This window comes from Equus caballus, chromosome 25, assembly GCF_041296265.1.
Source record: "Equus caballus isolate H_3958 breed thoroughbred chromosome 25, TB-T2T, whole genome shotgun sequence".
NCBI lineage: Eukaryota > Metazoa > Chordata > Mammalia > Perissodactyla > Equidae > Equus > Equus caballus.
Genome location: NC_091708.1, coordinates 39,784,573 through 39,807,756, shown reverse-complemented (window position 1 = coordinate 39,807,756; position 23,184 = coordinate 39,784,573). Strand labels below are relative to the sequence as shown.

At 54.5% G+C, this 23,184-nt stretch overlaps 2 protein-coding genes across 55 annotated transcripts in view; one reads left to right on the top strand and one right to left on the bottom strand.

Moving 5' to 3' along the window:
- GOLGA2 (golgin A2) lies at positions 1–17,847 on the top strand. Of its 22 annotated transcripts, XM_005605821.4 has the most exons (28): positions 1–154; positions 1,661–1,777; positions 2,075–2,191; positions 3,185–3,265; positions 6,424–6,540; positions 6,823–6,866; positions 6,984–7,047; positions 7,479–7,538; positions 7,720–7,800; positions 8,595–8,633; positions 8,852–8,914; positions 9,002–9,095; positions 9,194–9,300; positions 10,329–10,387; positions 10,638–10,779; positions 12,125–12,214; positions 12,322–12,429; positions 12,628–12,715; positions 13,126–13,463; positions 13,765–13,878; positions 14,561–14,785; positions 14,866–14,941; positions 15,165–15,253; positions 15,496–15,711; positions 15,808–15,910; positions 16,007–16,113; positions 16,192–16,360; positions 16,441–17,847. In XM_005605821.4, exons 1-28 carry the CDS (start codon positions 65–67, stop codon positions 16,656–16,658), a joined length of 3,216 nt encoding a protein of 1,071 aa, XP_005605878.1. In that variant the 5' UTR covers positions 1–64; the 3' UTR covers positions 16,659–17,847. The 22 variants fall into 22 exon arrangements, with proteins under 22 accessions (XP_005605878.1, XP_005605879.1, XP_005605882.1 ...); XM_005605822.4 differs by lacking the exon at positions 3,185–3,265; XM_005605825.4 differs by lacking the exon at positions 6,424–6,540.
- A 629-nt stretch (positions 17,848–18,476) lies between these two features.
- The window catches only part of DNM1 (dynamin 1), a 41,990-nt gene continuing 37,282 nt past the window's right edge, over positions 18,477–23,184 (bottom strand). For 7 of the 33 annotated variants that reach the window (XR_002803915.2, XR_011432598.1, XR_011432596.1 and 4 more), the window contains 3 exons: positions 22,815–23,030; positions 20,673–20,709; positions 18,477–19,748 (listed from right to left, as the gene is read on the bottom strand). Coding sequence is in view for 21 of the 33 variants with exons in the window: in XM_023629008.2 (XP_023484776.1) it covers positions 20,688–20,709; positions 22,815–23,030 (238 nt within the window). In the remaining 12 variants the exon portion in view is untranslated. Of the gene's footprint in view, positions 19,749–20,668; positions 20,710–21,273; positions 21,276–22,814; positions 23,031–23,184 lie in introns of all 33 variants that reach the window. The other 26 variants (XR_002803916.2, XR_011432594.1, XM_023628999.2 and 23 more) reach the window with 8 other exon arrangements.

Here is a 23,184-nt window from a genome sequence, read left to right as displayed (position 1 = left end):
TTCTTTGGCTCAGTCGCACGGCTGCGCGGTGACTGCCGGAAGTTATTCCGCAGTGGTTGCCGGGATGGCGCTGATGTGGCCCCGCCCTTACCCTCCCTGTCCCGAGATGTCGGAAGAAACCCGACAGATGAAATTGGCCGCGGCCAAAAAAAAGGTAAAACGTGCGGGGTCGCGGCTCCCTGACCCAGCCCGAGGCCTCTCCGACAGCCGGGCTGTGGCCAGAGTCTGTGCTGCCCCTGAGGCACACGGAGCGAGCCCCTCGGCGCCCCTTGGCGTCCCCCCAAAGTCTTTTTAGCCAGTCCCGCCCCCTGGCAGCCCAGCCCCCGCCCTCGCGCGTCGCCCCTGGGTGACTTTGGGCCAGTAACTCCCGGGGCTCCCCGCTCCAGGTTCAGCTCTCGCCTCCTGCCGCCCAGAATCAGACCTCCTGGGTTCCCCGGGCCCCTGAGCTCCCGGTCTCCAAGGACCTCGGTCCCAGCCCTGCGCTTTCCTCCCCCACCGCGGAGTGGCGACTCGGGCGGCGGTGGGGGCGGGGGGAGGGGAGGAGGGAGGAGTGGAATGTAGTGAAGTCACAATCCCCCTCGTCGCTATAGTTACCGCCGCGAGCCCGGTGTTTGATCTTAGGACCCATCCCTTAGTGTTTTCATAGTTTTCCTTAACAGTTTCTCTGGTCGCGACACAAATTTCCAGCTTGAAGGGGACTTGGGACTATGGGACCTAGGTCAGAGAGGTTTCAGGCTCCCTGACTGTAAACTGTACCCCATCCTTTGTCACAGACGGTGTAAAAAGCCTACATTTCACCAGTGATCTCGAAACCTTGACAACATCTCTGGGTGACAATGGGGAGAACATTTAGTTTGGTTTTCTCCCAGGTTTCTACTCTCCAGAGACACTTTCAAATTTTTAATCTGAATTCTCTACCTCCCGTTCTAATTCCCTATGATTCTGGGACCAGAGTGCCCCTCAGTCAGTGTTGGAGTGAGGTCTGCTTATCCTCTGTGGAACAGATCCCAGGAAACTGAACTTTACAGCTGGGAGTCTTCCCCAAATCATCTGAACACGGGGTGCTCTGGGTGCCACAGGATAAATATGAGACTGAAGCAGCAATTTTGCTTGATTCTCTTAAGAGAGAAAAAGCCTTTTATATAAATGTACTTAGGGGTGACATTTGCATGTATTTGTAAGATTATGATAGACTTCTCTCTGAAATAGTGCTTGGGTTGTCCTCTTTCTGTTACGTTCCCAGATTTGCTAGAAGTGTGCCTTCTCTGCCTTCTGCCATTAGGATACATTGAGGTAAAAGTTTGAGAAGTAGTCATGTGCAGCTCTGATAGACATAAGAAAGGATCTGATTTCTGATCACTGAAATGTTTACTTCTCCACCTCTGCCTCTGGTTTTGGCCTCTGGCAGCTGCTGATTCAGGCATAACCCCAGAACTCGGAATCAGAAGACTGAGTTTAAGTTCCATTATTGCCTTTTTTTTTTTTTTAAGCCATGTTATCAGTCCATTTCTTCAGTTAAGTGAGAATTACAACACCTTGTAGGGTCATTGGTGGCATTAAATCAGATGATGAGTATAAGTGTATTTTGTAGACTGTAAAATAGGATGTGAATACAGGGGCTCATAGTTCTCATGAGTCCCCCTGCTTTTCCTTTCTGCAGTTGAGGGAATATCAGAAGAAGAACCACCTTGGTCCTTTCGCAAAGAAGAAAACGAAGATTAAAAATGGCAGTAGCTCTGAGATAACCACTTCTGATGGTTGTCACTCTCCTGAGGATGTGAGTCTTAGCTGGCCAGGCCCCTGGTTTTGGCCCCTGGCAGCTGCTGATTCCGGCATAACCCCAGAACTCGGAATCAGAAGACTGAGTTTAAGTTCCATTATTGCCTTTTTTTTTTTTTTTTAAGCCATGTTATCAGTCCATTTCTTCAGTTAAGTGAGAATTACAACACCTTGTAGGGTCATTGGTGGCATTAAATCAGATGATGAGTATAAGTGTATTTTGTAAACTGTAAAATAGGATGTGAATACAGGGGCTCATAGTTCTCATGAGTCCCCCTGCTTTTCCTTTCTGCAGTTGAAGGAATATCAGCAGAAGAACAACCTTGGTCCTTTCGAAAAGAAGAAAAAGAAGATTAAAAATGGCAGTAGCTCTGAGATAACCACTTCTGATGGTTGTCACTCTCCTGAGGATGTGAGTCTTAGCTGGCCAGGCATCCAGGGACAGGGATGCTCACGGGGCAGTAAAGGGTAGTGGTTAAGACTGTGGAAGAAGTATCAGGTACTGGTTTGAATCTTCCCTCTCCCTCTGCTAGGGATATGATTTGGGGCAAATCGCTTAAACTCTTTTGGGTCTCTCTTTCCACATTGGCAAAATCGGGGTAATATTGTCTTACTTACACTTAGGATGTTTAGGTGGGATTGTTGATGTTTTTATATTAGTCCCTTAGTCCAGGGCCTGGTTCGAAGTAAACATTCAATAAAGGGTGGTTGCTATTTCACTTGCTGCTCTGATGATTTTCTCATCCCCAGCCTCAGGGGGAAGCCAGGCTGTGAGAGCAGCCACTTCTCATGTTCTCTCCCTTTAGGAAGCACCAAGAGAGTCCCAGGCTGTGATGAGTAGAGCCCCAGACACTTGGATTAGGAGCTGATCTGAGTTGCTAGTCCATCTTTGCCACCAGCTTGGTGGATGACCTCAGGAAAATCACTTCCTCCCCGGGCCTCAGTTTCCTCATCTTAAGATGATATTGTTGGATCAGATCACTGTCTTTCAAACTTATTTTTTAGCTGTAGCCCCCTTTGTTCAAGCGACCCCTTACTTGGAAGTTTGGTTTTTAAAATGGAGATGGGGGTCTGGAGCTTTTTCAGACTCCTAGCATCCAGGGCCTGAGGAGAGTATCTCATGGATGTATTAAGAGCTGCAGTGGTCAGGCGACTCCACTCTATGTGACGGCATCTTTCAGGGGACTTTTCCATCTATTTGTTTATGTTGATTTCTGCCTCTGGCAAGGCAGCAAGTGGCTGTTTGGAAAGATGGCACAGGCTTTGGTATTGATCCCCTTCTCTCTTCTCCAGCGTTCCATTGCCCTGAACCGTCTCTTCTTCCTTCCTTGACTCTCTTGCCTCTCACTAAGCCACTTTTCTCTTTCTCCCCCTGCCCTTGTTTTTCCCTTTTCACCTCCTATAGATTCAGGACATTCTGAAGGTGCTGGTGTCTGACCTTAACCGCTCCAATGGGGTAGCACTCCCCTCATTGGACAATTGGAAGGTGAGGCAGTGCCGAGCCCCCTCTCTGGCTTGCTCCCTCCCAGCTCTGCATGCCCCTCGGCTTCTCTGCTTTGGGGGATCATTTGCCTCTGGCTTATTTTATGTTGCTGTCATTAACCCTTGGCCTGTTCACGTCTGCTTTTTCACCTGCTTGGTTGGTTGGGGTTTTTTTCCTTCCCCCACATCTTTTATTGTCTTGGAGAAGGTGAGATGCACCTTGAAGGGTAAAGGTATTTGGGAATAGCTTCCAGAGCAGGTGTGTGGCATGTGGGCTTTTTTAATTTTAAAGATTGGCACCTGAGCTAACATCTGTTGCCAATCTTCTTTTTTTTGTTTTTTGTTTTTCTTCTTCTCCCGAAGGCCCCCCGGTACATAGTTGTACATTCTAGCTGTAGGTCCTTCTGGTTGTGTTATGTGGGATGCCGCCTCAGTATGGCTTGATGAACGGTGCCATGTCTGCGCCCAGGATCCGAACAAGTGAAACCCTGGGCCACTGAAGCAAAAGGCACGAACTTAACCACTCAGCCATGGGGCCGGTCCTGCATTTGGGCTTTTTGAGCCTCAAGTTTGAATGCCCAGTGGTGCTGTCAGACTTGGAGAGATTAAATAAAACCAAACTGTCTTGCCCTTTGGGCATCTGTCCCCGAAAGACCAGTAGACTACAGTGCAGTTTGTGATTTTTTGAGTTGATTAATTCATTTTGGTTTGAAAGTAGGGAATGTAGAGTTAAGAGAAAGGGAGTTTGTATTATAGTTACAAGGATTGAGGTTATTTTTTCAGGGGAACTACCTGTAAAGGATGTGAGGTTAGCCAAACAGATGAGTGACCAGGACATTCTGCCCCGTTCGTCTTGTAAAAATCGACCAGACACTTAACCGTATTCAGTGGGCCCTTGATAGCAGAGACACTGCCAGGTGCTGGAGAAAGTAGGTAAACCAGCTAGAATGCACCCTGAGGCAGGCAGGCGCTGCTGAAAGAAGCAGGGTAGAAGGTGGCACTGTTGCAGATGCTAAACTGAGGCAGAGGTTGGTACTAAATGGACTTGAGGCTGGAGGGGGTGGCATTTGAGGCCAGTTTGAAGATTAGAGGTGGGTGACATTCATCCATACCGAGTGTGGGGGAAATGGGAGTCCCTGGCAGAGTGCATAGTACAGGTAACAGCCAGGATTATGAGCTCACAGAGCACCTTCCAGAAGGGCTGGTGTTTGGGGTGCACTGGCTGGGAGATGACCTCCTCTGGACATGATGTTGGCACTTCCTCCTCAGTTAGCTTCCTCGAGGGAGATCTGCCAGGCCAGAGGAGTAGGGCTGAAACAGGGCCAGCTCCTGTTGGAGATGGGCGTGGGGAGAGGGGCTGGGACAGGGCCCTGTTGGCTGCTGTTGGAGAGTTTGAATCATCGGGACTGCTCACGCCCAGTTGATCAGGTCTGTCCAGGTATGGTAACTCATCTTGTCGACTCAGAGGAGACACTGAGTGGCACATAAGGGGAGCCCAGGCGTAGAGGAGTCCTGAAGCCATGTGTGTGCACTCATGTTCGAAGATTCTGTGCCCACATCCCTCTCTTCTCCTGGAAATGAAGACCCAGATCCTCATAGTCCCTTCTTGTTATTTTTAAATCCTCTCTCTGTCAATAACTGTTTCTCACTTAAGTTTTCTACTCAGTACGGCACGCCTGGGATTACAGGAGCCTGGGCAGCACTGAAAGCATTTCCAGAAATGGGGAATGTTGGAGAAATACACCAATTTTTAATGGAATGGGACATTTGAGGGGAGTGGACAATGTTTTCTTAGAAGTCCACACTTACCTACAAGGCTTAAAATGATGAAATAACTTGATTGCTCACAAAATAGTCATGTTTTCTATATTTAATACCTCTAATTCTAGAGATCAGTGGGCACCCAAGATGCTGGGAGGGACCGGGCTTGCCAGGGCCCAGGGCTATGAGTGTGCCCACCTCCCCCAGAGTCTCATGCCTGGCCTACTGCTGAACCCCTGCTCTTCCCTGTTAGATTCAGTTGTACAGGTTGGTAAGGCAACACCAGGTTCTAGGGCCAAAGGTGGTCACAATGTGGACGGTAAACGTGCAAACAGCTTGAGTCCTCAGCTTCTCAGGCTCTGCCAGCACTTGCTCTAAGGAGGGCAGTACATTTGGGTTTTCAGAGGGCAGGGCTGAGGGGTCCAGAGAGCAGGTGGCCCTTTCCCCCAGGAGAAGTGCAGCCTCTTCCTCCCTGACCCAGCCTTGCTGGCTGGCCTTGGCTCCCTGGTGCTCTTTGCTCATTAAACTTTAGCCTGTCAGCCATCTTCCCCATCTCTGCCCATCTGGCCTGTTGGACATTAGATCTCCAGAGCCAGAGGCCTCAAGTAGCTGTCAGATCTGAGCCTGGAAAGAGGCTGGATGGGGCTCTGGTCAAGCCAGTGGGTCCAGTTGGGGAAGAAGGAACAGCTTCTTTATGGCTCCTGGTCCTCAGTCCCAGGATTGTTGTCTAGGATGTTAAGAGTCAAAGGGCAGACATCTTACCTCTGGTTTCTCGGTTTCTTGGTTGGGTAGGTGTTTTGGAGTGAGGAGGTTGGGGGTGGGGGGTACCTCCGGGAGCAGGGAGAGGCTTCTAGCTGGGCTGCCTCTTTCCCAGAAAAGGCCTGAATATCTGAATTGGGCAAACACAGCCAGCGGTTGAGGGGAGGAGGGAAGGGAGGAAATCAGAGCCAGAAAGGAAAGAGGCAGTTAGCTTCTTCATTAGCACCAGCCTCTGCCCAGCAGAGGCCCAGGGTGAGGGTCGCTCAGAGGCACAGATTGGCTTTCTGCAAGAGCAGTGCCTTCCTTCTCCCTAACTTGGCACACCTCTTTCCACCTGCTGTGGCTGCCACAGGTCAGAGCCTGGTCTGGTCATTTGCTGAGCTCCGGGGAGAACAAGGCCATCATGTGTTCACGAAGGAGGTTGTGCCATCCCTACTTTAGGCTTTGGCTGCCCAGAAGGCTGCAGAGCAGCCTGAAACGTGGACGAGCGATAGCCATACCCCAGGGTAGCTCCCAGCATGTGTGACTGTCACTCTGACTGCAGCAACACCTGTCCTACCCGCTCTGCACCCCTGTATCCATAGCGTTGAGTTGCCTTCTTTCCTGCATGGCACCCTAACCGCCTGCTCTGTTCTGTGACAGGCGCCCAAAGACCGCGCCACTGCTGCCTCAGCACCTGCTGTTGACACCGTGTCACCTGATGGTGTCCCTTCCCCCAGTGCTAGTCACCCCCATGTCACTAGCATGGCATCAGTTCAGGTTTGTGCCTTTCCCCGCTGCCCCACTGTATGTTCGTCCCCTCCTCCTTCCCAGAGGATCGTATCTCCTGTGGAGTCTCTTCCCCTTTCTTCAGGCAGCTTGGTTCCTAGAGCCAGGTGCCCTTCCCGAGGGCTGGAATGGGGGAGGCCAAGACCAGGTTTTCTTTGAGGTTTGGGAAGATGGAAGGTTATCGGAATGCGCTTGGCTCACCCCACCCCTGGAAGATTTCTGTCTTCTAAACGGAAATTGAGTGACTACCTCATGTGTTTTTTTCCCAAACAGAGCCATGATGCTGAAAATGGTCCTAGTCCCATGGATGAAAGCATGTGAGTGTCTCTGATGGGGGCAGCAGTCCCTAGGCTGAGGGAGTTGGGACAGGCTGCTGCCCATGCCCCCCTTCCCCTCTAGCCTCCTGCAGCCCTGACCCCTGTGCTCATCCCTAGATCCCTTTCATCTACCGAGAGCCTGCGCCAGCTTTCTCAGCAGCTCAACGGTCTTGTGAACGAGGTACCCCAGAATTTGTAGCCCAGAGCAGGGGGGAGAGGGGAAAGGAAAAGATGATAGAAAGAAACTGAGGCAGAGATTACCAAAAGGGAGGGAAGATCCTGGGACCAGCTGAGTCAGCTGGGCAATGTTTAGCTAGTCATTATTTCCGAGTCTCCTCTTTGAAGCTGTGCAAATGAAGGGGTTGGACTACGAGATGCGTTGCATCCGTTCATCCTACTGCAGAAAGCACAGGAAGAGAGGTGCTTGGGAGAGGAGGGATGAGGGGGAGATGAGAACCATAGGAAGTTGACTCAAAGGGGTTATGGGAGGAGGGGGCCAAGTTAGGCAGCAAATAAAATTTTGCCAGTTGATGGGGCAGACAGGAAGTTAGAGGGCTTAGGCATTGAGAGAGCCAGAGAGCATCTCCATGTGAGCTCTTTGATCTCTCCTAGTCTACATCATACGTCAATGGGGAGGGCCTAGCATCTTCTGCTAATATAAAGAATCTGGAGGTAAGTGGCCCTGGACTATGGCCCAGTGACCCTGCAGGCCAGCCCCCTACCTCCTCTCACAGCCGGGGCTGGGTGCCCCGCTGCCAGCTGAGACAGCCCAGACACCCCCCAACCCTAATGATTGCTCTCTCTACCTCTCCCCCACCCTTCCTCCAACTCCTCCTCTCTGCATGCGCCTCAGAGCCGGTACCAAGAGCTATCAGTAGCCCTGGACTCCAGCAATCTAACAAACAAACAACTCAGTAGCAAGATAGAGGAATTGGTAAGAGTCCAGTGGGGTCCCCTGATTCTATGCTGCCAATCCTGGGCTCCAGTTTCCCCTTGGGGCCCTAAGAAAGGAGCTGGGGGCCCCTGGTGCCAAGGGAGAATGGGGTTGGGGGGCCTAGGTGTCAGGTGGAGGGACCCCAGAGCACGGAGCATGCAGCATGGCTGTTTCTATGGCTGTCCTCTTTGCCTACTCTGTTCTCCAGACACCCCTGCTTGAGTCCTCTCCACACTTGCCCTGGGTCTGTGGCCTCTAAGGGAAGCACTAGCGTGACTGGTGTGTTCCAGGCCTGACTCAGCCCCTAATTTGCTCTGTCTTTGACCTTGGACGAGTCACTTCTCCTCCCTGGGCTTCAGTTTCCTGAGGAGGTAGAATTAGAGGGTATCCAAGGTCCTCTCCAGCTCAAAAGGCCCTTTTCATTTCTATATCCCTGCTGCTAAGGACAGAACTTGGTCTGTAGTAAGTGCTCAGTAAATTTTTGTTGAATGCACCCTTCCAAATCCCAAACAGAAGAAGGGGAGTCTTTCCCTTCTCAAAGTCCACTTCTAGAGGCTTGTGTCATTGTCCTTTCAAGGGAGTCTGGATTCAGACTCTCACTTCTGTAGCCATGACAAAACCACCTAAGATGCAGTCACTTTGCTCGGGAACTTAAGGAGAGTTTGTCAGTTCATGTCCCCGTGAACTCTCCCTTTAAAACCCACTCCTGGCACCTGCCCATCCCTCCTTCTTGGTCTGGGGAGCATAGGAAAGGGGGGCCAACCTCAGTCACCTTCCTTTGACTCTTTCCACAGAAACAGCAGAACCAGGACATTTTGGATCAACTAGAGAAAGTAATGTGATTTCTTTGTCCGTTACGTGGCTGCTGGGTTTGGGGGAGGACTCAGAGGTTGAGGCCTTGTCTTGCCTGCTCCCAGCCTGGAGAAATAGAGCTCCCCCCGCCCCCCCCCCCCCACACCATAATTTGGTGGCATTGGTGGCATTCTGGGGGCATGTCCTTTGCTGTTTCATCTCCACCTCCTCCTAGTAAGAGATGTTTCTTTTCCTGCAGGAGAAGAACGAATTTAAGCAAAAGCTTGCGAAGGAGCAAGGAGCTCTAAGAGAGCAGCTGCAGGTGAGTGGACTGTATGCTGTCCCCTGTGGCCCCTAGGGAACATTGCTTTTCCTCCTTTTCAGCATGCGTTTGGCTTTTCTCCCAAAGGTTCACATTCAGACCATAGGGATTCTAGTGTCTGAGAAGTCAGATTTACATACCGCCCTGACTCATACTCAACAAGCAGCGAGACAGAAAGCAGGTGGGAATCTGGATGCCCTTTCATCCTCAGCCTGGCACATCGGCAGGCCTGCAGTGGGATTTCTTCTTTGGGGTCCATCTTTAACTCTGTCATTCCAGGAGAGTTGGAGGATCTTGCTAGTCGTCTGCAGTCTTCCCGGCAGCGTATAGGGGAGCTAGAGCGGACACTATCTGCTGTGTCCATGCAGCAGAAACAGGCCGACAAGGTGAGCCCAGTGCCTGCCCATCTACTGGAGGTGTCGGGGAGTGAGCCTGAAGGTCCCTTCTGCAGGATGGAGTGTCTTGCTGCCCAGAAGGCCGCACAGGCCATTTCTCGATGCTTTCAAGTTGTGTGGTTGTTAGAAGTAACCCGAGGATGCGTTGGTTGCCATGGATGAGTCGGGGCTGGGGGTGCTGTCTAGAGTGAGCACTGGATGCAGAGCCCAGAGCCTGAGGGCCAGCCTGCTCTTAACTGGCTGTGGGCCTTGGCCAAGTGCTAGGTGTTTGGGCTGTGAAGGTGCAGAACAGGATTTTTAGTATGTCACCATGTGTGTAGAAAGGGGAGAAGTGTGCATGTGTGTGTGTGAGAGAGAGAGAGATACAAGGTGTGTCTGAAAAGACTCATAAACGCCCTGGGGAGAGGAACAGGGTGGCTGGGAGACATGCCACTTCTCTACCGTCTGAGTTTTGGACTGTGTGGATGTATCTTCCATTCAAAAAATGAACAAAAGATTACAAGTTTAATTTCCCCCCTCATATCTGCACTCCCACCCTGGGGAGAAAGTCTGGTTCAAGAATCAGACAGACCTGGATGTTCAGCCCCAGCTCTAAGTGATTGTAGGCAAGCGACTTAACCTCTAATATGCAGGTTTTTTGCCTGTGATTGGAGATGGTCGTCCTGCCTCGTTTGGTGATCGTGAGGAGGAAGTGGGATCATTCACACGGTGCCTGGTAAAGCGCTCAGTCAAGGTTCAGAAGTGGTGATGCTGCTGATAGTGATAATGAAGCAGTATGAGCTGCTGACTCTGGGCCTCCGTTAGCCAGCCGTGAATTAGAACTCTTTACCTGCCTCTTCCACCCTTCCTGAGTTCTTATTAAAAACAAATGAGAACATGGGCTTGGAACTGCTTTGGAAAAATACAAAGTCTACCTCAGGGTGAGGAGGTGTTGCCATGGAGTAGTTACTGTTGCTGCTTAGTCTGCCAGCTGCATCTTCTGCCTGCCCAATCCTGACCTTGCCTTTCTGTATTTGCAGTACAACAAGGATTTAACCAAAGAGCGAGATGCCCTCAAGCTGGAGTTATACAAGAACAAGTAGGATGGGAGGGTGGAGGAGGGCTGGGGGACCTTGGGCGGGTGACGTGCTAGGAAGTGGGAGGGTACAAGCGGGCATGGTGACAGAGTCTCAGGCCACATGTCCTCTCTCTGGCCTGCCACTTGTGACTATTAATCCTGGGGTCCCTTCCAATGCCACTGTGGTTCTGTGGTGAGGGGGGTGGGTTGATCACCAAAGGGTTCCTTTCTCCTCTTTATTCATGCCTTTCTCCACTGCCTCCCGTCATAGCAAAAACAATGAGGACCTGAAGCAGCAGAACTCAGAATTGGAGGAGAAGCTTCTGGTCTTGTTGACAAAGAAGGACTCCATGCAGCTCGAGGTGGAGGAGCTCCGCAAGAAACTGGAGATGTCAGAGCTCCTACTGCAACAAGTGAGGGGCTGGAGCCCCAGGGAGCCCGGGCCCCCTCCAACTGGGGCCAAGGTTTTTAGGAGTCATCGTGGGTGGCCTCCAGCCAGGAGTTGGATCCTTGTTATGGTCCTGCCACAGAATCCTCCAGAGATTGATAAAAACCTACAAATTGGGGCCCTGCCCAGACATATGGAATCAGAATCTCAGGGATAGGCCTTTTTAATTTTTATTTTTTAAAGCATCCTGGTTGAAAACCATTGTTTTATAGATGACAGTTATAAGGCCAGCCCATGAATCTGTTTACTGCCTCTCGGGGGCCAAGCCACTAGGTAGTCAGGGTGCCCAGGTCAGAGGGCTCCTGCTCTCCAGTTCCCCACACTGAGCAATACTCTGCCTTCCTGTAAGTTCCTTCCACTGGGGTCTGGCTTCCCTCCAGAACAACATGGGAAAAGTCGAATCTCTGCTTTGAAAAGGGAAGAGGGGTATATGGCTCCCCTGTCCTTTCTAAGATCTTCTCTGTGCTAAAGTGTCTAAGCTCCTTCAGCTGTTTCTCATGCAGTCTGTCACCCTCCTGACTGCTGTCTCCAGGATGTGACCTGATTTGTCAGGGCTCCTCTCTTGGTCAGGCCCCCAGAGCACAACATGAGTCTCCACATTTGCTCTGGTCTGGGCAGTAAACAGAGAGCTCTCCTCTGCGCTCCTTCCATCCATCCACCCATGCAGTCAGAAGAATGAATTGAATGCCTCCTTTGTGCCCATTCCTGTGATAGGCAGTCTAATAAATGGCCTACTAGAGATAGAAAAAGTTAGAGCTTACGGTTGCTATGAAGTTCAGATGGCTGCCCATACTTGGTGACCCAGCTGCCCCATTTCCAGCACCAGCAGTGTGTAGCCTTATTCAATATAGCATCTAAAAGGCCATCAGTAAGGGTCTGGTTAAAGTATGCAATAGGCATATGTTGGACTACTATACAACTGTTAGAAAAATTAAATATATCTTGTACGCAGCAAAGTGAAAATAAGTTGCAGAACCATATATGACACCACTCCAAGACAACACAGCTGTGATGTGCATTAATGAAATATGTTTGCATGTGTACAGAAAAGGGTCTGGAATTATACAGACCAGATTGGTGGGATTGGGGAGCTAGAGGAAAGGTTGGGAGGAGTTTGCACACTTATTTGAATTGTTTACAATGAGTATTTAGTAAAAATAAAGCCTAAGGATATGGTATTAATAATATGAGGATAGAAATTTTTATTGACCCTAAGTTGTACATTGACCCTAGCACACCTTTTTGGTCGGGGGATTGTATGGAACAGCCTGGGCTCCCCAGATCTAACCTCCTCACTTTTCATCACCCAGTTTTCTAGTCCATCTGAACCCCGTGATAGCAACCAGCAGTTACAGCAGGCCCTGGAAGAGCAGGCACAGCTGCAGAGACAAGTGGAGGAGGTAAGGCTTTGCAGAGGGAGGGGTGTGGAAGGAGGATGACCCCAGGTGACCAGCAGCAGGTGAGGCCCAGTGACAGCACCTGCTAACTTCAGCCCCCATTCTTGCAGCTGAAGTATTTGCTAAAGCAACTGCAAGTGGAGAGAGACCACTATGTGGTGAATCTGAAAGAACAGAATGCCTTTTGGCAGGAGAAGATGAAGCAGATGTCAGAGAAGGTGAGATGTGACCTTTAGCCTCTCACCTTAGACAGGTCACTTGATCTTTCTGGGCATCTGTAAAATGGGAATCATCACCTGCTGTGTGCAGCCAGAGGTGGCTGTGTGTTTTTTGTAGGCGGGGGTAGAGGGAGATGGTCGCCTGGCCATTCCTTCATCCCTTCCCTCCGTATGCTCCTCCCCCTGTGCTTTGGGCAGCTGTTCGAGTTGAGGGAGGAGAAGGAGTGCAGCATGAGTCAGGTGCAGGTGCTGGAGACCAGCTTGGCCGAACTGAGGAACCAGATAGGTGAGCTGGGCCTGGAGTGATCCGGCAGCAGGATTGGTGTCGGGGGGCTGGTGAAGGTGGCTTTGAATACTCCAGGGAAGTGGGTGGATGGAAGGGAGTTGTGGCCAAGGGACAGGGATCTTTCCCAGGAGTTGGCAAGTCTTGCAATCTCTTTGAGCCTCAGTGTCCCCATCTGCAAAAAGGGGGTGGAGTGCCCACTGTTAACCACCCAGAATTGTCTTGAGCATAAAAATGTAAAGAACTCAATTTGAAAGTGTCTTGACAGATTGAACATCATATGAGCGTGAGGAATTATTAGCCAGGAAGCCAAGATTTGGGGCGAGGAGGCTGAGTTAGGAGCTGTGGACCAAGAAGAGGCTTTTTTGAGACTCCAGAGGCAAGAGGCCCTTATTGTATGCTTCCTTTCTCAGCTGTTCCCCCACCCCAGGAGCCCCCAGCAGGGCCATCTGAGGTGGAACAGCGGCTACAGGCAGAAGCTGAACAGCTTCAGAAGGAAGTGAAGAGCCTGGCAGGGCAGCTGCAGGCCCAAGTCCAGGACAACGAAAGCCTGAGTCGCCTGAATCAGGAGCAGGAGCTGCGGCTGCTGGAGCTGCAACGGGCGGCTGAGTCATGGGACGAGCAGGTGGAGCAGCATAAGCGGCTTCTGGAGACCATGGAGGGCGACCGCAGCACCATCAGCCGCGCTCTCTCCCAGAACCGCGAGCTCAAGTCGCAGCTGGCCGAGCTGCAGGATGGCTTCGTCAGGCTGGTGCGCAGCCCTACCTGGCTAGCCTGCCCCCCTCCCTGGCCAAGGCCTTTGGTGCAGGGCAAGATGCATAACCCCTCTGGGCCTCTGTTGTTCCACCTGTAGAATGGGGCGGGACAGACCTTACGTGAACAGGTGCCCATGAAGGCCCCCGTGAGCCAGAGAGCCCTGCTGAGATGAATGTAGGGGGCGGGGGATGCTTTCCCTACCTGCCACCACTCTTCCCTGAGCTGTGGGAGGTGGACACCAGGTTCTGGGGTCTCCAGCTACATTGGGTGGCCACTGATTGCTTCTTTTTGTCCAGACCAATGATAATATGGAGATTACCAGTGCGCTGCACTCAGAGCAGCATGTCAAGAACGAGCTGGCCAAGAAGGTGGGCCAGCTACAGGAGAAGCTGGGAGACCTGAAGGAGACGGTAACTCTGGCCCCAACTGAGAAGGGCTAGGAGACAGGCGCCAGCTTCTGGGGAGGGGAGGTGCTAGGTGCCGGGGCCAGGACAGAGGCAGCTCCAGCCTCAGGGTACAGGTGACCCAGAGCCCTTGAGGGCCTGTGACTATTTGTTGCCCCCTGCCCTCTGACTTTTCAGGGTGGGGAGCCCTGGACTGTAGGTCGTCATCCCCGCTAGAGGCATTGAGCCCCTTATCAGAGGGGAAGAGACGGCAGGTGATGGGCAGCTCCTTGGGTTCGGCCCTGGATTCTCGCCTCAGCCCCACTGGTCACTGTTCACAGCTCTAAACCTCAGTTTCCGTAACTTAAAAAGAAGATTAGCGTTTTCCTCGTATGTTGAGGTGTGTTGAGGATTAAATGAGATCACGCAGGTAAAGTATTAGGCACTTAGTGTGCACTTAACAGATGTTGGTGGCGCTGTCTGCTTTTCCACCAGTCTGTGGTCAAAAATTAAGAAAGGTTATTATGAGGTATGAGGCTGGGTGAAGGAGGCCTGGGGCTCTGGGCAAGGGAGGAGCTCACTTAGCCCTGGAGCAAGGAAGCCAGGGGCCTGCGCAGGCGGCAGAGGGCTCTGCCCAGTCTCCCCAGTCCCTGGGCTCAGATGCTGGAAGCAGCCACCACCTGCCCTCACTCCCAGGGTCTCCCTGTAGGTGGAACTGAAGAGCCAGGAGGCTCAGAGTCTGCAGCAGCAGCGAGACCAGTATGCGAGCCACCTGCAGCAGTATGTGGCCGCCTATCAGCAGGTGGCCTGTGAGAAGGAGGAGCTCCACAAGCAGGTCCTGGTGCAGACCCACATCATGGACCGGCTGCAGCACGAGGAAATTCAGGGCCAGGCGGCGGCCGAGACCACCCGCCAAGAGTTGCAGGAGACCCAGGTGAGAGAGTTTGAATGCTGGGCCCCTGAGTGGGAAGGCCTGCGGCCCGTTTCCCTTCTCACTCTTTCCTGGCCCCTTAGGAGCGCCTAGAAGCTGCTAACCAGCAGAACCAGCAGCTACAGGCCCAGCTGAGCCTCATGGCTGTGCCTGGGGAAGGTAAGTGGGACTGCCCAGAGGAAGAGAACACAGCCCAAGGATGAGGGAGACTTTTAGCCTCATAGAACTTAGTTGGAAGAGACATTTAGGACAGTGAATTCTTTTCCTCTGGAGCCTGGCTGGCCCAGGGTTGCACAGTGAGGCAGGGTCAGAGCTGGGCCCCGAGCTTTCTTCCTTTCCTCCCTTGTTGGGTTGTCTGAGGACCTTCTGGCTGCCCCCACAGGAGATGGACTGGATGGCGAAGAGGAGGAGGAGGAGGCTCCCCGGCCGAAGCTGAGCATGCCGGAGTACCTAGAGAGCCAAGAGGCCATGGTGAGCTGCCTCCCTGCCCCATCTCCTGCCTCCGTCTGTGCTGCCTCCTGGACACCCTTCCTACCTCTTGGTTTCTCTCCCTCTGACTTCTCTTGACCCCCAACCCATCCCTCCTGGGAGCCAGTGGTCGGACACCACGCCATTCTTGAGCCCCAGGCAGGCCCCCTGAGGGCCTCTCCGCCTCCCTGCGCCTCCTCCTGTGTATCCTCCCCTGAAAGCACGTCTGCACCTCTTGCCCGCAGGTGGCATTTTTTAACTCGGCCTTAGCCAGTGCTGAGGAAGAGCAGGCACAGCTGCGCGGGCAGCTGAAGGAGCAAAAGCAGCGCTGCCGGCGCCTGGCTCACCTGGCAGCCTCAACCCAGCATGAGCTGGAGAAGGCCTCAGCCCCTGGGACCAGGGGCGACAGTGTGCCTGGGGAGACCCACCAGGCCCTTCAGGTGGCCATGGACAAGTTGCAGGTGAGTGAGTCTCCCTGACATGGGCCAGGAAGGGTAGGGGCAGGCGGGACGGTCACTGCTGAGCCCTGACCCCTGACCCCACTCTCCGGGCTGCAGAACCGCTTTACAGAGCTGATGCAAGAGAAAGTGGATCTGAAGGATCGCGTGGAGGAGCTGGAGCATCGCTGTATCCAGCTGTCTGGAGAGACAGACACCATTGGTGAGCAGGAGGCCAGGGCCTGGGGCAGGGGGAGCTATGTGGTGGATCGGGAGCCCCAGCATCTGAGCTCTGTCTGCCTGCCCTCCCTTCCTGCAGGAGAATACATTGCCCTCTACCAGAATCAGAGGGCAGTGCTGAAGGAGCGGCACCGGGAGAAGGAGGCATACATTAGCCGGCTGGCTCGGGACAAGGAGGAGATGAAGGTAGGGGCTCTGACCATCTCTGTGGGCAGGGGCCGGGGTGAGGGCAGGGGTGGGGGTGTTGAGTGCCTCTCCCTCCAGGTGAAGCTGCTGGAGCTACAGGAGCTGGTGTTACGCTTGGTGAATGAGCGTAATGAATGGTATGGCAAGTTTGTGGCAGCCGCCCAGAACCCTGCTGGTGAGGCCCCTGCAGCACCCTCAGCTGCCCAGGAGCTTGGCACTGTCGATAGCCAAAACACTGCTCAGGATGGTGAGTAGAGTCCTCGGGAGGGAGGGCAGGCAAGGGAGAGCCGGCACATCGCTCAGAGCGCTGCCACTCTCTCTCCAAAGATCTCCACGAGGTGAGCCTCGCCGACAATGTGGAGCCTACCCAGGGAGAGGCCCTGCTGGGCCAGGCTAACCCTGAGAACCTCACTGCGCAGCAGATCATGCAGCTGCTGCGTGAAATTCAGAATCCCCAGGAGTACCCAGGCTTGGGCAACAACCCCTGCATCCCCTTCTTCTACCGGGCCGATGAAAACGACGAAGTGAAGGTCATGGTGATCTGAGCCTGACACGAGTAGGCAAAGCCCGGAGAAGTGGGGCCGGGGGCTCTGCCCCCACCCTATCCTTGCCATCCCATCCCTGCCACCCCCTCCCTGCCACCCCGTCCCTGGTCATCCTTCCCCAGTCGCCCTTTTATCCCTAGACTAGCAAGATAAGACCCCTGAGAACGGGTATGATAAGCCCCCCGTCTAATGCGGGGAGACAAAATGATGCGCCCCCATCTAATGCGGGGAGACAAGATGATGAGCCCCCCCATCTAATGTGGGGAGACAAATAGGTGCAGACCCCTTGCCACCTTGGCCAGGGCTGTCTTAATTTCTGGGCTATTAATAGTTCCAGAAAAACAAAGAGCCAGAGGCTCAATCAAGGTAGTTTATATAGCAGGCTGCCTCTCTCGGGGAGCAGGAGTGGGGCCGGGGGCTCTGCCCCTACCCTATCCTTGCCACCCCGTCCCTGGTCATCCTTCCCCAGTCGCCCTTTTATCCCTAGACTAGCAAGATAAGACCCCTGAGAACGGGTATGATAAGCCCCCCGTCTAATGCGGGGAGACAAAATGATGCGCCCCCATCTAATGCGGGGAGACAAGATGATGAGCCCCCCCATCTAATGTGGGGAGACAAATAGGTGCAGACCCCTTGCCACCTTGGCCAGGGCTGTCTTAATTTCTGGGCTATTAATAGTTCCAGAAAAATAAAGAGCCAGAGGCTCAATCAAGGTAGTTTATATAGCAGGCTGCCTCTCTTGGGGAGCAGGAGCTCCCTGATGACCTCCTCACCCCCCACCAAGCAGCCCTCCATTCAGAGGGACTCTGGTATCCTCTATTCAGAGGCACTTTGGGGCACATGTGCCCCCCTCGTCCAGACAGACAACTGGGCAGCACTCTCACAGGCCTTGGGACAATTGGGGCTCACTGAGGCCTGGCAAGGGCACAAGCTGGTGGCGATGGGCTCCCTCCCCAGTGTATATACTGTATCTCTGTAACATTTTGTATATTCTGGAGGCAGGGCAGCTCCCTGTATCATAGCGGAGGTTGGAGCTGGCAAATGGGGAAAAGGTTTATTAAATATTTGGGGGTGGGGAAACTTATTTATTGATTTACTGATAGCATAGGACAGAGGAAGGAGGCGGGGACGGGGTTGCTCCCGGGTGATTCTACTCCTGTTTATTTTGAAATAAATGGATTTAGCCATACTGCTTGGCCTTGCTTCTTCCTGTTCCTGTCGCTGGGGCCTGGAGCCTGTGCTGTGCCCACTGAGCAGGGGCGGGTCCTGCCAGCAGAGGACAGGCTTCTGGATGCTCGTATCTGAGCATGTCCCGCGGGGCTGTTGAGAGGTCTCCAGGCCCGTCACCCGCACGCAGCGTGGTGAAGCCCGGGGAATCCAGGGGGACTACCGTGGGGCTCTGAGGGGCAGTCCGGCTCTAACGGCCGACAAACTCAGAAACCTGATCTAATCCTGGGAGGGAAAGCAGGGTGCTAGCACCCAAGACTGCTGGCTTCCAGTGCAGGCTTTCCATTCCATCATCCTCCTCCTCCTGTCCCTCTGTCCTGTCCCTCCACGGTGCCCGACCCGGAGCCCCACATCCTCCGTGCAGGCTGAGTTGGTGCCCCTGCCCCCTAGTGGCTGGAACAGGCTTCACAAGATGAGGACAGGCTAACCTCCAGGTGCTTTTCCAGGGCGCCTTGGGAAGGATGGGGCCTTTGTTCACCACTCCTTACAGCACCCTAGCAGTGGCTGGGCCCTTCTCCACCCCGGCACGTCAGGTAACCTTCACTTCCCCCTGAGCTCCACGGAGAACACAAGCCAGCAGAGGACACACTGTTCCCCATCGTCCAGAAATAGGTTTTATTCTCAGCCAAGAGACAGCGAGACTGCTGGTGGTCAGAGAACCACACAGCTGCCAGTACAGCACCCCCATGCTCAGCGGGGAGGGACAGGAAGGTGGCAGAGGGGGGCTGTCTGTCCACAGGCTGGGCATGACAGGGAGGCTCATCGGAGGTGGCACGCTCTGGAGTGGGATGTCAGGGTGACAGTGTTCCCTTGTAGGTGGGCCACAAGACTCCTCAAGGACAGCATGGTGACTGATTCCCGACACTAGAGGCAAGGCTGTGGCGGCCATATATGTGTGTATATATATCTGAGTATTTATAGATATTTATAGAACGGGGCAGGAGCAACACCACAGGGGGCACAAGTTTCACCAAAGTCACGCCTGGATGTCAGCTCACCACTACGACAGACTAAGTCACATATGAAGGGGGAGGCTTTGGGGCTGGGGAGCCAATGTCAAGTCACAGAACAGCCGTCCAGGTAGGCTTGGAAAGGGAGGTCTCCGAGGAATAGGAGGGATCTGGTTAGAGGTCGAAGGGGGGCCTGGGGCTCTCAGGACGGGATGGACTTGCCTGACCCGATCGGCTGGCAGTTGGAGAGAAAGCAGAGAGAGAGAATGGAGAGAGAAGGAGGGGGAGAGGTGGTAAGGCAACAGCAGCCAAGCCCGGTGGTCGAGGTGGGGGTAGGGGTGGGGCAGGGGACAAAGACGCGGTGAGGGTTTGGGTGAGGTTTCTGGAATAGAGGAGGTAGCAAGAAAGGGAAGGTGGAAGGGAGGAGCTGGAGAGGGGCAAGGGGACAGACTTCACGGGGTGGAAGATGGAGGCTGGGCGGCCCTCCCTTGCCACGCACTCTGGTCTCTCACACACCACCAGGCAGTGCACCCACAGCTCCAGACACGTGCTCGGCCCCTTCTGGCTTCCCTCTTCTCTGGCTCCCTGTCTTTCAACCCACTGGCCCAGGGCCGCCCCCAGCCCCAGGGAGTATGGGGCTGTGAGCCCTGTGCAACAGCCACCAGGCCTGATGGAGAAAGACATGAGAAAGAACACTGTTTGAACCAGGAGGGCAAAGCTAAGAGGATGGCTGGAGGGAGCACTGGAGGCCCCTCTGGGTGGGCAGAAAGCCCAGGTGTCCTCTGATGGGACCCTGGGGAGGCAGGGAAGGCAGGCAGCTGGATGCCCTTGGCCACAGGCTTATAAGTCTAAGAGGGGAGCCTCAGCTGGTCGGGGGACCGCAGGTCGCGTAGGTGAGGCTGGGCCCTTCCTGCTGGGGAAAAGCAGAAGAGCAAGAGTCAGTGGCAGGTGGGTTCGCTGGGCGAGTTTTGTGGCCCAGCTGGGGCAGAACTCAGAGAAGTAGACCTGCCCAGGTCAGCAGACACTGTCATCCTCCTGGCTGAAAAGTGTAGGTCACCCCTAGGAGCTACAGGCCCAGATCCATGAGCCCACGGGCTGGCTATGGTGCTTCACCTGGGGCCGAAGACGCTGCCTTCAGTTGTGCACTAGCAGGAGTGACAACACCCAGGAGGTAGGGGAAGGGCTGTGTGACTCTGCCTCGCCTGTGAGGTGTGCTCTGGGCCGACGGTGTGGGTAGGACCCTCAGGCTTTCAGAAATCATCGAACCAGCAGAGCCTTCACCCCAGATCACTGCTCAGTCGTTGGCACCATAGAGGAGGTGGGACTCTGACCTCCTCGGCCCTATCGTGGATTCAATTCCCAGAGCTCTCAGGCTGAGAGCTGGCTGCGCTGCCCCAGCAGCACAGCTCAGATTGGGGAATGAGTGTGGCAGCCCCAGGGTGAACCTCCCAGGCCTCTGCCTGCCTGAGTCCAGCCCCACACACAATCTCCTCCACACTCTCCGCCCCTACACCATAAACCATGAGCTCTCTGCCCTCTCTGACGGCTCCAGAGGGCACCCATGTCTGCCAGTTTGGGTGCGAAGCCTGTCCCAAGAGCTCCCCAGGCTCAGCCATGGGGGTCTTGGTCAGGGGCACTGAGTCCCGAGGCTCTCTGCGAAGGGAGGTAAGAGCCAGCTCTTAGAGGCAGCAAAGACAGAAAGAGGAAAGAATAAGTCTGGAGCTGCAGAAGAGGGGGGGCCTGGCTCTGAGGTCCCAGGTGCGCCCCCCCATTATGGAGCTGGTGCAGCAGGGGCAGACACACCGTTCATGCAGCAGGCCGAGAGGCATGTACCTACCATGGCTGACGCTCCTCAGGGGTCACTGATAGTGATTCTGAAAGACAGCACGAAATCAACATGGCAGTTCACACGCACGCACGGGGCAGGCCTGGGGGTGGGGGACACGCACACGCACACGCCCGGGCGTGCACACACATGCTGTGAGGCCCCACGGCCCCGCATGCACACACTGACACACATGCCCACGAACAACACGCATACACCTCCCCCACCCGCCACTGCCCAGCACCCTCACTGGCCAGCACGTGCAGCATGGATCTGGGGCATGCAGCCACTCGGCACACTGAAGCACACGCGTGGGCTGAGTCACAACACAGAAGCTCGCCCGCACACAGGAGGCATTGCACCAGCTCCCTGTATACTCGTGCCTGGCGTGCTCAGAGGGCCACCTGCAATGCTCCATAAAGGACAAATCTTCTTTCTTAGGGTCCAGCTGTCACTTCTCTGCCCAAGAGCATTCCATGACTCCTCCTGCCCACACCACTGCGTCCCATCAAGTCAAACTCTTCTGTGGACTTTGAAGGTTCTCCAACCTGCCCCACTGTACCACGGTACCCAGGGCAACCACTTCTTATTCTGCCTCATTCCATCTGCACACTGCTCTGGCCAGCGGCTCTCCTCAATGCATCCCATGTTAAACCTTTGCCCACACTGCCACTCCCCCCAAAGGCCCCCTGACTCCCCACCACCTGAGCTGTATCTCAGACAGCCCTCGGACCTCTGCAGTCAAGCTACCTTGAAACTCCCAGGTCTGCTGTCTTCCCCGAGGCAGGGCCATGACTTGCCAAATGTTTCCCGTGTGTTAGCAAGACTGGAGTCAGAGCAGGTACCAAGTCTCACAGCTCCCATACGTCACACCTCAGTACAGACCTGGGCATGTCAAATACCCTCAAGAATCTGGACTTACGTTAGAAGTTAGCAAAATGCTCCTATAACTAGTGTCTCTCTTGATCCCCACACCAACCCTGGGAGAAAGGAAGAATGTTCAATATTATTTGGTAGAAGGGAAACTGAGGCCCTGGAAGGGAAAGTGACTTGCCTAAAGGCCCAGGGTGAACCACAACCTCTGGACTCCAGTTCAGTGCTCTTGACCAGCACCACACTGCCTGCTTTGCCTCTGCTTTGGTCATCAAATCACCACAGGGCAAGCCCCATCTCTGCTTCATTTTGGGTTCATGGAGGCTAAAACCACAGCCCTACCCTCCAGCCATCTGGAAACATAAATGGATACTATTGGTCTGATATGTTCTTCCTCAGAGAACATGGCCAGTGGAAAGAGGTCAGACTGAGTCAGATATCAGAGTCAGTTTCCTTGAAAGAAGGTCATGGATCAAGAAGGCAAAGCCAAAGGATAAAGTAGAATCCTTTTCTCTGGAAATCTCGGAATGAGGCAGGCTTTACCCACTCCTGCCCCCACACCCACCACATCAGTCCACCCCAGGGAGGGCCAGAGGCAAAGGGAAGGAAGAAAGCCATCAGATTGCCCCATGGCACCCAGACACCCTTCCCAGCTGCCCTATGTCCTAGTCCATGCCTGGGTGCCATTCCTGCACTCACACCCGTGTGCACGCCCACACACACATCACACACCTTGCTGGTCACACAGTCACAGCCTGGCCTCTGTTCCTGCAGGCCAGAGGTTGGACACCCCCCTGGGACAGCTCAAAAGAATCAGGACTGAGAAGTGTAGAACAAAATCTACACATCCGGAGAGGATCTGGGTTCAGATCCTCAGACCTGAGGTAGGCTCACTAGGGGCTGGGAGAGGGAAGTAGAGGATGGAATGGAGAATGGAGGAGAGCAAGAAGGGAAAAGGAGGAGGAATGCAGTGTGTGGGAGAGAGGAAGGAGTGAAAAGGTGGGAAGCGCCATGCAAGTGCTGTAAGGAAGGGGGCAGGTGGGATGAGCCCCACAGCCCCCTCCCCAGAAACGACCACCTCCGGGACTCAGCGCTCCCCGGGGGACAGGCTCCGCCAGCCCTCAGCCCCACCTCCTGTGGCTCTGGCACCCACAGTCCGAGTGCCTTGGATGGAGAGGGCCGGCTCTGGCGGCCAGGGCCGATGTTCCAGAATCTGGCCCCACCTCCCTCCCGGCCACGCCCGCCCGGCGGTCTCTCCCGCCACATTCAGCCCCTACTCACCTGGGGACCCCGGGCGGGGCGCGGTTGGGGCGCGAGGGCACCTGGGGGGGAGGACCGAAGGGGTCAGGGGAAGCCCCCGGCCTGGAGGGCACGGGGGGCGCTCCCCCCAGGGCGGACCCAGCAGGCGGAGGCCCAGGAGCAGGGCCCCGCGATCCGGGCCGGGCTGGGGGCACGGCAGGGGCTCGGCGCTGCGGTGTGGGGCTGGACGTGGGTGACCTGCGGGCGACAGGGAGCAGAGGACAAGGAAGAAAGAGATGAGCGGCACCGCCCCAGCTTGAGGCACCGCCCCCAGCCGAGTGCCGGCCACGCCCATGCTCGCAAGCCCCGCCCCACCCTAGTCCGCCGGGGCTTAAGGCCCGCGTCCAGTGGC

Coding starts and splice junctions, on each gene's coding strand:
- GOLGA2 (XM_005605821.4), top strand. CDS start 65: ATGGCGCTGATGTGGCCCCGCCCTTACCCTCCCTGTCCCGAGATGTCG. Junction 2,192..3,184: donor GTTGTCACTCTCCTGAGGAT/GTGAGTCTTAGC, acceptor CACCTCCTATAG/ATTCAGGACATTCTGAAGGT. Junction 7,539..7,719: donor CTAATATAAAGAATCTGGAG/GTAAGTGGCCCT, acceptor CATGCGCCTCAG/AGCCGGTACCAAGAGCTATC.